The 13,905-nt window shown below is 36.5% G+C and overlaps 1 protein-coding gene across 2 annotated transcripts in view; it reads left to right on the top strand.

Annotated features, from left to right (window-relative positions):
- MAGI2 (membrane associated guanylate kinase, WW and PDZ domain containing 2) overlaps window positions 1-13,905 on the top strand; it is a 1,338,731-nt gene that overhangs the window by 726,466 nt on the left and 598,360 nt on the right. For both annotated transcript variants that reach the window (XM_060020317.1, XM_060020318.1), the window contains exon 3: window positions 10,396-10,515. In XM_060020317.1, the coding sequence (XP_059876300.1) occupies window positions 10,396-10,515 (120 nt within the window). The remainder of the gene's footprint in view (window positions 1-10,395; window positions 10,516-13,905) is intronic.

Raw genomic sequence — 13,905 nt, 5'->3', positions numbered from 1 at the left:
ATGTGAGTGAGGTAAAGACAGAATTTTGCTGGAGAAAGTAATTTGTGCAGCTAAAGTTTCCTCAACAATCTGTTGGGTAGAGAAGATGGATTTTGTTGTGAAGGAGTGGTTATTTAGTTTACTAATTCTTTGTCATCAAAGCTGTAATGATTCAAATGATATGCAATTAGGATATAATTCACTTTGCCCCAGCTCTTCCTCAGTGTGTGGGCCGTCAACACTGACTTGTTACTGTCAGTAATTAAGTATGATCATTTAGTGTAGAAGCCTTAAAATTGGAAATGTATATGCAAGTATCCACTTCAGCAATGATCACCCCGAAACATTGCCTGTCTTTCTTACTTAGTGCCATGGGTTTTGAGTTCAAATGACAAAGGTCAATAAGATAAACTTTGATTTTGGGATGACATTTCTCACCTCTAACCCTTATCTTCTCTGGTTTTTATAGCTGGGGCATAACTCTTATGAGTGGAATCATAGAACTGATGAAAGGATATGTTTGTCTAAATATTTTTTTCCAACCTAGAGCCTTATGGGTACTAATTCCACAATGTATGCTGCTCATCCCCTGATTTAGTCTGATTAGGATAGTTGTAGACAAACTATAATTTATGATTTAGTGAATCAGATACCTTGGCATAGGGAAATAATGAGGTGTTATTTTTTTCTTACTTGTTGGAGGTCCACAGATTTTTCATTTGTCTTCTAGATTTTTTTTTTATTTAAATCCACCACAGTTTTTCTTAGTGCAAGAGATTTTCTGTATTAGATACTTGTTTTTTCTTGCCATATTTGTCATTCCTGGTGAGCAATAATATTCAAGCCACCTATGTGTTTCAGAATTTAAGCCATATTGTTGCACACATAGGACCAAGATACTTTGTATTACTTCAGATAATAATGAAAGTTATTTATAAGCAAACATAAATGGAGATTTGTCAGTTATTTTCCAAATTCATGTAACTTTTAAGAGAACTATGAAAAAGCAATGTGCAGTAGCATAAGAGAGTACTTTGGTTTTCCAGCGTACCTCTCATGACTCTATTCACCTCTACACCAACAAACGACTAATGAATTGTTTCCGCTGAACCCAGTACACAGCTGTAGATTACTCTAGGGCCAATGACAAGTCATGAACCACATGCTTTGTGAGGTGTTGTGGTTAAATTAACAATGACATTTAAAACATGGCTTTTAGTTTGCGTTCCCTGAGATATGAGTGAGGTTAGAGCAGTGGTTCTCAAATTGTTATCCCTGGACTAAAAGCATCAATATCACCTGGGAACTTTTTAGAAATGAAGATTCTCAGGCCCCACCCAAGAGCACTGAATCAGAAACTCCAGATGTGATACCCAACAATCTGTGTTTAACAAGCCTCCCTGTAGTTCTGATGCATCCAACATTTTAAGAACCATCCATTTGGGTATTATGCTGCCTCAATCCAAACTGTTAAGATGTAAAACAGTAATTGGTGCCATATGGGACATTAGTCTGAACCTTTATATCCAGAGATATTCAAGGAGAGATTTCTTCTTCAAAAAAGTCTCGGTGTCTGAAAGATATGTAACATTACTAGTCTATGTCAATTCAGCTTTAAACACTAATTAACAGTATCCTGTTTTAGGGGATAAGAGAGTTTTAAAATAATTCCTGAGGTTTAGAACAATGCACTGTTAAGAAAATAAGTCAAAGTTACTACTGGTGTTTTGCAAATGGATTTGTCTTCAGTATTTTACAAAGCATTCATAGTGTTTTATTGAGGCAATAAATAATTCAATAAAAAACCTAATAGGTGATTAATTGACTTGAATTGTATGTTTTCCTTTCTGACCTTAACCCAATCCTCCCCCATCAGTTGATATGAAATGTATAAATCTCACATTGCTTTATAATCTCTCTATCACATGGGAATCAGTGGCCCAAACTATATTATTTACTTTACTTGCTTTAGCTCTGTGTCTATATAAAATCATACTTCTGGATTTTATATGATTGAAAGTGAGTATAATAAAACCCAAGGCCTAGGCTGATTAGGTAAAAATTGATGAGAGCCATCGGCCAAGGAATCCCCTGAATGTTTTTATTGGAAGTACACAAATCTGTGATGGTGTTCACACTTGCTAATGAGTAACTGACAAACTAAAGAAGTATCTTCAGGAATCTAATAGTAAGTTAAGGTTGAATCTAGAGGAAGTCACCCTAGCGGTCAAGATTTATTTTATCCAGCTTGCAGTTGAGAAACACCAGGAATAAAGAAAAATATATATTCAGAAACATGCACAAGAAAATAATCCAGTTTCTCAGATTCTCACACGGTGACCCATCTGCCTGTGATGCAATGGGCACTGTGGGACTTCCAGTACATCAAAATAGATCATAGTAGGGCTTCCCTGGTGGCGCAGTGGTTGAGGGTCCGCCTGCCGATGCGGGGGACACAGGTTCGTGCCCTGGTCTAGGAAGATCCCACATGCCGCGGAGCGGCTGGGCCCGTGAGCCATGGCCGCTGAGCCTGCGCGTCCGCAGCCTGTGCTCCGCAACGGGAGAGGCCACAACAGTGAGACCCGCGTACCACAAAAAAAAAAAAAAAAAAAGATCACAGTAGATGATTGGACTATCATCTAGGTAGTAATACTGTCTTGTAAGCCAATGACTGTTTTTTAAGCACTTTACTAAAATTAGGAACTATCAGAAGGCTGAGGGGAAATGTGCCTTAGGGTTACATTTACCACCCACGTCATGCTCTTTTCTTCCTAAGGCAAAAGGAGAAATGTTCCTTCATTTAAAAGGTAGAATAATAATAATAAAAAAATCCATTGGCACCCCTCCAGTTGCCATGGTAACAAAACGACAAGTGACTTTCATGTGCTTTCACTATGCATCAATAATAAGGTAGCCATTTGGGAGTAAATTCATTCTCTTCAGAACATGTCTTTTGAGCACAAGTACCGTACTCTTTCCTTAACTCATGAAGGAGGTGTTATTCATGCTGTACTTAATTTAGCAATTATTAAATAAGTTTTTTTTTTAAAGAAAAGAAGCAATAGGAGATAAAGACTTAATTTAGTACCATTTCCTCCATTTCCATTCCTTTTATTTTTTTCTTTGGATGAGTGGTCAGGAAGACATAGTAAAGAATGAAATACATAAACCATAATTTGGATAATAAAATTTATTTTGGACATTTCTAAACACCACTTAGGGAAGCGCCAACTAAATATAGAAGAGCAGTAAAAGGTGAGCTTTAGCTTTAGCTATATGACGAATCATCTGTATTTCTTCTTTTATTCTCCCTAGCTTCCACCCTGTTCCTAATGCTGTGTGATTACTTGTTATTACTGCTGAGTCTTGCTTCACTGTCATCTCTCTATTCATAATCTTTTGAGATAGGGAAGTAGCTATAATTATTTCAGCATAAAAATAAGGTAACTGCTTCAGGAAATTCAACTATTTCTCCAGTCTACATATTAATTACCTTTAGCTATAAATTACCATTGTACAACACTTCATTACATTTCATATTATTTGCCTTATTTTTAGAATTGTATTTCTTTCCAAAGGGGTGTTCATAGATCACCAGTTGCTTTCTCTTTCTTCAGCCAATTGCTTTCTTCTTCTGGTGGCAACTGATTTAAGACCAACTAATATCTTTTATATATATATATATTTTTTTCTGTGGTACGCGGGCCTCTCACTGTTGTGGCCTCTCCCGTTGCGGAGCACAGGCTGCGGACGCGCAGGCTCAGCGGCCATGGCTCACGGGCCCAGGCACTCCGCGGCATGTGGGATCCTCCCGGACCGGGGCACGAACCCATGTCCCCTGCATCGGCAGGCGGACTCTCAACCACTGTGCCACCAGGGAAGCCCCCCAGCTAATATCTTTTCTTCCCGGGCACATAGATCTAAAATCTTACTTTGTGAGTCTTGTTATTGAAGGTTCTATACCTGAAGGTAAAATTAAATGGTCCACTAATCAAGTTTTATGAGCACTTTCACACTTTTCAAATGATTCAGCAAAAGGTAAAAAAACTTCTTGCAATCTAGTCCATAAGCTCTACTGGCCTTAAGTATCTGTCTAACAAAAGGCAGAGGGTCCTCCTAAATAGTGACTAAATCATTGTGTCCCACATTTTAGTGTGTAATCAAAGGAAATGGATTTCTATCTCAATGTTTCTTTATACCCAGACAATAAAAAGGGGCAATCTGTGTCTTTAGGCATAAGAACTTTTTCTTCTTAAGACATTTTAGCCTTAATGAAATTAATTCACTTGAAACTTTAATTATAAAGATTCCAACAATAACATACCATCAATGATGTTTGTTAGAATTGTGTTACTCTTAGTAGTGTATTAATATTACTAAGGAGGAATGCAATCATGTTGCCATAGTGCTCATGTTTTTACTTTTTATAATACCCTTTTATATCCAGTATTTACCTCACTGCATAATAAGAAAACTGATGATCAGCTAAAGGTTGTTTTAACCCAGAACCACATATCTAAAATATTAAAACAAAAATAAAAAGCAGATGTTCTGAATTTCAGTTCTAAGAATCTTTTTGCCACATGATGCCTTCCACCTTCTTCCTTTAAAAACGAGGGGTGATATATATATGTGTCTATGTGTGTGCACATTTACCAGTCATCAGAACCCACCATGCACTGTCATATTTATCAACCCTATAAAAATAACCTTGGAAGTTCAAAAATACATGTATTTGGACACCAGTGTATAAGTCAATTGACTTAAGCCAGACCAAGCAGTACGTGAAATAAGTGAAGTCTCTCTCTAGGAGTTTAGTGATTCTTTTTAAAATATAACCAAGCTCTTTGTGGAACTCCTGTTGATTCCCAGAGGTCTCTAGCCAAGCTGTCATTCACTCCTCTGAAGCCTGCAGCCCATAAGTACTGCAGATTTCTGCTTCCCTTCAGGTCCTTTACAGTCTTTCTCTTGAAACTTTTGCTCTGTATTGTCTAAGCTAACGGTTAAAAATCTCAGTAATTGTCCCACAAAATAGTCCATAGGTGCTAATGATTTGATTTATGGTCATTTAATAGGATTTAGCCCTTTACAGAATACTATATAACTTAGAAAAAAATTTTCTTTGTTTAGTCTCTTCTCGTTAGAATGTAAGTTTCATGAAGGAAAGGACTCTATTCTGTGTTCTTCAAAGATATATACCAGGTATCTTGAATAGCGCTTGAATATCACATAATACGTGCTCAATTAATATTTTTGGCAAGAATTCCTGGGGGGACTTCCCTGGTTGTTCAGTGGTTAAGAGTTTGTCTTCCAATGCAGGGGGTGTGGGTTCAATCCCTGGTCGGAGAGCTAAGATCCCCCATACCTGGCAGCTAAAAAGCCAAAACATAAAGCAGAAGCAACATTGTAAAAAAACCAATAAAGACTTTAAAAATGGTCCACATCCCAAAAAAAAAAAAAAATCTTAAAAATTCATGAGGAAAAAACAACTATTCATGATGTCATTTATGTTCTTTCAGATAAGAGTACTTAATATATAATCCTTTCTGAGTGCCTAAAATTTTCCAGACATTGTTTTAAGTATATGGGTTATCTCATTTCTTCTTCAAATTAACTTTTTAAATATGCTACTAGTATTATTCCCATTTTACAGGTAAGAAAACTAGAGTTTATAGAGATGGAGAACCTTCCTCAAGATATTGCTGATAGCATCAACAAGCTCAGACAGTTTGATTCCATGGCTCACATTCCTGTCTACTATAGCATATGTTTTAAAGGTAGTTTCTATTTTGGCTAAACTGAAGAGTAATTCCAATGGTGGAAAATTTGGGCTAAAAGGAAAGGAGATTGAACATGGCAGGACAGGAAGGAAAATATTTCTGAAGCAGAAAATTCTTATATTATGTCCTCTCATATGTTCCGTCAAGGCAGGTCCCCCTAGAGAGACTCTATAACCTGGCATATCATGAGAGTTGACTTTATTGTCGATAACAGAATCTGAACCTCTTCTGACTCTTTTTAACTAACAGTATTTTCCTCTCCTTACCTTTTTCAGCCAAGTTTCTTGACTAGAGATTGGGTAGATAAGCCCTTTGGAGAGGGTATGTGATAAGCCTCATGCTGTACCAGGGCTAATCGGGTAGTGCAATGATAAAACAAGAGGGGGAGGCAGGCACACCAGTGAAGTAGCCATTTCTTAGTCCAGGAGGGCAGTGTTTGAGCAGAGATAGTGCAGAAGAGAAGGATGACATTGTAGAGTTACAGAGCATAGAATTTGCCAGCTATTTGGAAAGGGAATAAAAGAATGAGGGAGACCTCAAATGTGACCCTGAGGGAAAGTTTCAGGGCATGCATGACAGGAAAAGTGGTGGTGATGTTAACAGAGGAACAGGATGGAAATAATATGTTTTCATTATATTTTCCTGAAATGCCAAGTCAGATTTGCTACCCGTGAGGGTTGAATAAAGACATTTTCATACATGCAAAGTCTCAAAAATGTAGCTCCCATGCAACTTTTGACAGAAAGTTTCTGACAGTTGTGTTCTGCCAAAATGAGGGAATGGACTACAAAAAGAGATATGGGATCTGGGAAAGAAGGGTTGCAACACAGGGAAGAGGCAAGGTGAATCCCAGGATGACGGCAAAAGGTGATCCCAGGATGGCAGCTGTGTGGTAGGCCAACAGTCTGGATTGGAGCAGGTCAGAAGGCTCCAGGAGAAATTTCTTCAGTAGGATAAACTTGACAAAATATCAAATATATTTGTATCTTCTGAGAGGAGGTTTGTTTATCCAAGGAGAGGATTAATTAATTGAAATATTGATCAGTATGTGGAGATTTGGAAATTAAAACATTAAATTTAGAGTAAACAAAAAATTAAACAAGAATGGAAAATTAATCAGCACAGTACATGGTTCTGCTGGAAATAGATTTACATAGTATTATTATTATAAATGTTAAATAGTAATCTAACACAAGTTTGTTCTACTGGGAGAATGGGAGAAGGGAAAAAGGAGGAAGTGATGTGAAGAAGTGTGGGCAAAAAGAGCTAAATCTTCATTTTCTTTACCAAGAAATCAATAGTGACTAAAATAAAAAACAACAACAACAAGAGCCATCATAAGTATTGATAAATTATTTAAAGACATGAAGGTAAAACAAAAGAATCAGCTAAAAGAGTTAAAAGTGTTTACCGCTGGATAAAATGAAAGGTGTGTGTGTGTGGGCGGGGGGTGATGACAGTCTACTTAAAAAAAATAACGTAGAGTTGTAGAATAACAAACCTTGTAGAAGTGTAGAATCTTTAAAATATCTGTATAACTTTGATAAAAAATAAAAACTAGACTTTGAAAGAAAACAGAAGAGAAGGGATTAGTCTTAGCAAGATGGATGGATGATTACAATTAAGGATGAAGATAATGCAGATGAAGGAGTTAGAAATTAGGAAACTTTAAGGAATTTTAATTCAGAGTATCTCTCATATTACCAGAAAGAGAATGAGCTAATGTCTTCTGCTGAAAAGTCAAAGCCCTTGAGTATTAGAACATGGTGGGTCAAAGAGGGAAGAAGACACTTATTAAAAGGATTGCCATGCATCAGTTGAATCAAACTAACATTAGAGGGGGGAGGGGGAGGCACGGACTGGGAATTTGGGATTGGTAGATGCAAACTATTACATTTAGAATGCATAAACAACAGGGTCCTACCGTATAGTACGGGGAACTATATCCAGTCTCCTGGGATAAACCATAATGGAAAAGAATTTTTAAAAAGAGTGTCTGTATGTGTAAAACTGAGTCACTTTGCTGTACAGCAGAGATTGGCACAGCATAGTAAATCAACTCTACTTCAATTAAAAAAAAAACAAAATGAATAAAGAAAAACTTGTCCAACAACAACAGCAAAACTAACATTAGAAAGCCTAAATCTGTAGGGTACTTTGTCAGTGAAAGTTCATGGTTTTCTATAGCAGCTGCAGTCTCTGAATGAAATAGCCAATAGGGAACTTGGAGGTTTGTTAAGACGTGGAAAATGGTGAAGATGAACTAAAGGAAAGAAGGCATGTTAGATTCCCAGTCCCTTAGTAGAAAGGCAAATATGGGGAACATCATGGAAATTAGGAGCCATCAGGAGATTGGAGGTTATAATTAAAAAGAAGAACAGAATGAGAGAAAAGGATGGGAGATTGATGTCAAAGATGGGAAATGCAGCTTTTAAGATTGTAGTGTAGAACTTCTTCAAGCAACAGCGAGGTAGGCGAACCCCCAGTCCAAATAGGCAGCCAGCAACAAGCAGGTCAACAGCAACAGGTGACACTGATGCAGCCACAGGGGAGGCTGAATCCCTAAGGCAGAAAGTCAGTCACATTGGCCTGAGATGTAAGACGTAGATGGAAAAACAACCAGTGAACCAAAGTACTCATGGTCCTTCCAAGAAGAGCACAACCCAAACACGTTCACTAGAATTTGGTGCAGGCGAGTCACTCTAGTCAAGTCAGCAGCCCTGGAAATTGCCCTTAAGCTCGTGGTCTTATGCTCACATTGTGCTGGGAATGCATTACTGCACTGCAAGCAGTTAATTAATCAAAGTGTGTAGCTTCTGAAATATGCAGATAAATTAGGAAGGAAAATTGAAACTGTGTTACGTGATCTTTCTTAATGATTAGAGTGTGTTCTAAAGAAACAGAAAAACAAATTGATTGCCGAAAACCATGTTAATGTGCTTTTAATTCACAAGGGTTAAGCATATAATAGTCAGGATATTGAAAATTAAGGTTCTCATAGAAACATTAATTTGACAACATTATGCATACTAGGTGTGGGAGGTTTATATTTTATAACGTTAAAAGCAGAAGGGAATATTATAAAATGTGACTCAGTTAAACAAAATAAAATAACAAATTCAGGGGAAAGTCATTAAACATGACTATGGGGAAAAATTGTTTTGCAACCCCCAAAGAAGGTTGTAAAATTTAATTTTAGAACATAATGCCTTCAAATTTTAAAAAATGTTTTCAATGGAAATTAATCATTTTTACCAAAAATGAATTTTCCTAACACACTGTATATTCTGATATTAGTTTAGGCCTCTCATTTGCAGTCCAGATTTGATCCTAATAGACTAAAAGGAGAACTGACTGGCTGTTACAGGGCCTAGTTGATAAAGATTTTGGAGAGTGAAAATAAATTTAAGGGTTTGACATACTTTTTGTTTAGTTTATAGAGAATATGGACGATAGTATACATGTGAATAAGCCTGCCAGTGTACTAGTACTTTGTTTACACATTTGCCTTCTATGTACTTCTGCATACTATTTGCATGTATGCATTACGAAAATTCCAATCTGACATGCAAAATGTCTTATGTAGGTGGCATAGAAAAAGAAAAGAAGCTTAAGGCATGTTCAGGGAAGGAAGTATTCCAGAAAACAAACCCACAGCCTTTAATATGTCTCTGTTTTGGTTCCCACCTCACAAACTGGACAGCAGGTCTGGGAGACTGACTTCTCCAGTGGAGCTGTACTGAGCCACAGGCTGCTATTCCTGTCACCCTGGTCACAGAAGCTGTTTACTCTATAGGTGATGCAGGAAACAAGAGTGGTGGACCCATGCAGTAACCCCTTAGAGTGTGTCACCTCCCAGTGCAGTCAGAATTAAAGACAATAATGAAAGAAAGAAAGGAAGGAAGGAAGAAAGAGAGAAAGAGAGAAAGAGAGAAAGAGAGGAAGGGAGGAAGGGAGGAAGGGAGGGGGAAGAAAGAGGGAGGGAGAGAAGGAGGGAGGAAGGATACTATATTACTAACATAATACTAATTTAATTATAATTATTACTCAATTCTAATTATTATTTAGTCATTTAATTTTAAGTAATAATAAAGCCTTTCTTATCCTTTAAATCAAATATAAGCTATTATTTGGCACAAAATTAACAAGTGGCAACAACCTCCCCCCCATAAAGGAGCAGATCATGAAAATATAAAGGTAAATTGACATTTTGCTAACATTTCTATTTTCCATTGTATTTTATGTCATAGCAAAGCACTCTACAGAACAATAGAGGTCCATTCATGGAAGAGAGATATGTAAATTCCTGAGCTAGCAGACTCCTGGCCCAATATTCAAGCCACCTCTTCAAAAAGGGCACAATGGTCTGCATTTTTCACTGAAAAACCTATGCAGCCACATTCCATGGCAATGAACTCTTTATAAACTTGATGAAGAAAAATGCTTTGTATGTTTACTTTAATCTTAACCCCCTGCTATTTTCTGTTTCCAAACAAACAGAAGGACAAATGCAAACTGCCAACTCGCAGGATGTACAAACAAGTGTTATTGAATATTCAGAAGTGTGGTGGTATTTCTAAAGTTCAGCAACAAATCACTTAGAGTCTTTCTTTTGTTTTTAATTTTCCTTATTCAGGCACCACAAGGCCACATAAGGAGGGTGAGGTTCCTGGAGTGGACTATATTTTCATCACTGTTGAAGATTTTATGGAATTGGAGAAAAGTGGTGCTCTCCTAGAAAGTGGGACTTATGAAGGTAAGCACAGCTCTACTGCTGAATTTATTTCTCGTCGCATCACATTTTTCTCCTTTGTCTGAAATGCATTAGAACATCAGATTACTAATGTGCTGTTGTTTTGGTTTGAGAGCTTTAATGAGGTCACTTTAGAAGTGTATTTTGTAAAGAAAAATTAAAATATATCTGCGTTAATTCTACTCTTAAGATGCCAAGAGAAATGTGTATGTACATACTTACTGAAGTATCCTTGTGATCAGGATATCCTGAGGCTAAGCTGTGATGGTCCAGATAAATTATCTTCATCTCTAGGTAGCATCTAAAGAGCACAGGGCTTGAGTTCCAGTCCTGTCACTACCTCTGTGTAGTTTTCTCCGGTTGCTTCACTTCACTTGCCTTTACTTGCCTCTCATGCAAAATGATGGTGTAGGAAAATATGATCTGTGGATGAACTCCAAAGCTCTACCACATGTTTCCTTGCGTGCCCATGTCAAACACGGACAAATGAAATTAAAACCTTGAAGGTGGGACGTATGATTCAGTGGAAAAAGCACTGTAACCTAAGCCAGAATCTGCTTCAGTTCCAAACCTGGCTTTACTACTTACCCACTATGAATATTAAGTAACCCGGTGAGTATCTCTGAACCTCAGTAGTCTTATCCATAAAAGGAGAAATGATAGCATTGAAAAATACAAATAAATAACATGCTTGCATGTATATGTTCAAGTAACATCTACATGTATGTAGTTTATGTCTAATGAAGTTACAGATCTGTGTCTGTATAATGAAATTTTAAAGTAATATAACTAAAAAACAGTAGAAAATAATACCTTTATTCCTACGTCGCAGTTACTGTATGTGTAAACTATATTTATATGTATTATTACATCCAAAGGTGAATCTAGTTTTACTGAACTGCAGTTAATAGTGAGTGATATTAAAAACAAAACTCATATGCATTGCTGCTTAGCCCATCAAATATCAGAGGTCTACCGTGAGCAACGAAACTGGATTTGTAACAGTTGGCCCTCCTCTTCCTCCTTCATTTACTTGTAGAGGCCCAGTGGACTATAGTTATTTAAGAACTCAGTATTTTTAAGTTGTTAGAAGTATTAAAATCTCTTTTTACTTCACACTCCTAAGGCAATTTAGGCTGACACATGTGCCTAAGTTATGGGTCAGACATTTAGTTGCTTATTTCCACATTCATAGGAAATAGGCAAAAATACCCACGAAAAGAAAATGGTTTTATATGAGTGTTGTTTCCTCTTCTAATTGTCAAAAATGAATGATAGTGAAGATTGATTGAAAATATTATATTTATTGCAGTATAGTTGATTTACAGTATTATATTAATTTCAGGTTTTCACAGCATAGTGATTCAGTATTTTTATACATTATACTCCATTAAAAGTTATTATAAGATAATGCCTATAATTCTGTGTGCTATGCAATATATTCTTGTTGTTTCTCTGTTTTATACATAGCAGTTAAATGAAAAAGCTGTGTTGATCATATAAGCTGCCTTAAATTATCTATGAAAAATAACTTATAAATCATAGAAAATAATGATATCAGAGAAGTCAGAGTGAATTAACAATAAATTGTGTAGTACGTTTTCCTGTGGGCTTTGCAACATGATTTAGTGGCATTCATTAGTTTACATGTCTGCTAATAATAATGCCTTGTATTTAGTTACCGTATTTAAATGTCATATATATGTAGCAAAGAACAAATGCCTTAATATCCACGAGCATTCCAAAAGTAGTATGATTAACAAATATGACCTTTCCTTTCTTTTTTTTATTAAATAAAGATTGTATTAACTGTATAGAAAGTGAAAAAATTAAATCCATTGTTCATGTTAAATTGCCATGATATTTATGATAAACTAGATGTCATGATAAACTAGATGTCATGAAGTTTAATATCAATATTTAAAAATAAAGCCTAGCTTAAATTTTTGGTTTTAGGTTTCAGTTAAATTTTGAATTTTAAATTTAAAATTTTAGAATTTAAATTTCAGTTAAATTTCAGGTTTCAGTTAAATTTTGAGGGAAATTTCCTGAAACCATACAAACATAACCAAGTTTTGTGAGTCAGGGTGGGTTATCCTGAATCTCCTAAAGACGTTTTTTCAGCGCTGAGAGTAGAGTTGGCTAAATTGGTGCCAAATTGTTAATCGCCCACGCATGCGTAGAGCTGATCTTTGAATAATATGGCTGATTTACACACATGACTTCAGGGAATCAATACTATTATTTACAAATGCATACTGTGTACTTGGATAAATAAGAAGCTCTTTTCTCAGGTCGCATAACCATCTGGGTGGACACCTAGGGAGCCTTCTCAAATCTCAGATTCTTAAGTTTTCCAACAGTTACAGCTGAGGAACCAGTAGAATTGGCCTTCTAATGAAAATCACTGCTGTTCCTTCAGTATTAATCACTAGCTCCAGACTCAGAGCTACCTGAGTTATTTGTGTTATTAATGTGTTATTCATCCAGGAAGCCTAGGGAATGCCTTTTCTGCTGTTGGTGCTTTCAGAACATACAGAGTAACAATCATGTACTACTCAACTAGTTAAAGAAGGACCTCAGAGCTTTTATATTTGTCAAACTTTTGTGGTATCACTCTCTCATAAAATAATAAAATACCAGTTTCTCTGTTATATGTTCTCCCTTCTGGAGTGTTTTGGGCCATTGTTCTCCTTCCTCCTCCTTGCTAGATCATTCTCATGCTTTCTCAGTACTCTTTAGAGCTCTCAGCCAGGCTAGAAAATTCATTTCTGATATCTGTGAATCCACTAAAGAAATTAAAAAGAAATTGAGTTCCTCTGAGCATTAAGGTCACAGACCTGTTAACCATGTAGGATCCTTAAGACTGATATATGTATGTATATACTTCTGTCTTGTTGTCAATAATTCTAATTTTAATCTGGAATTTGTCCTTTGATTAGGAACGAGATAGACTATCCTGAATTGTAGTTCTGCTTCTTAGAAACTGGCCCAAAGTCCTTGCTCCAGAAGAACAATTCTGTTATTACCAGAGGCTGCAAGGAAGGCCTTAATATGCTTGTGTTACCTTCTACAGTTAGGCCACATGGCGCTAGGCAGAATTTTAGCAGATTCTTAAAAGGCTTTTTCTGCATCACCAACCCCTCATCTAGTATGAGCTCCTCATTTCAGTTTGTTATACAACAGCTGCTGAATGGCTCTGCATGTAAATGGCCCAGAGGACTTGACTCTAATGGACCATCAGGTGTTGGTAAAGACTCTTCCATGACTTGGATGACCTCATCTTCATCTTTTCATATTCAGTCAGGTTGAAAATTAAGTTAATATAACAAGGCCTAGTGACAAGCCTGACATAACCTCAAGTAACAGGAAGAACACCATGAACCTTCCTGT

Source organism: Delphinus delphis, chromosome 9 (assembly GCF_949987515.2).
Source record: "Delphinus delphis chromosome 9, mDelDel1.2, whole genome shotgun sequence".
NCBI lineage: Eukaryota > Metazoa > Chordata > Mammalia > Artiodactyla > Delphinidae > Delphinus > Delphinus delphis.
The sequence above is the reverse complement of the archived record's forward strand: the minus strand, read 5'-3'. Positions and strand labels throughout refer to the sequence as shown.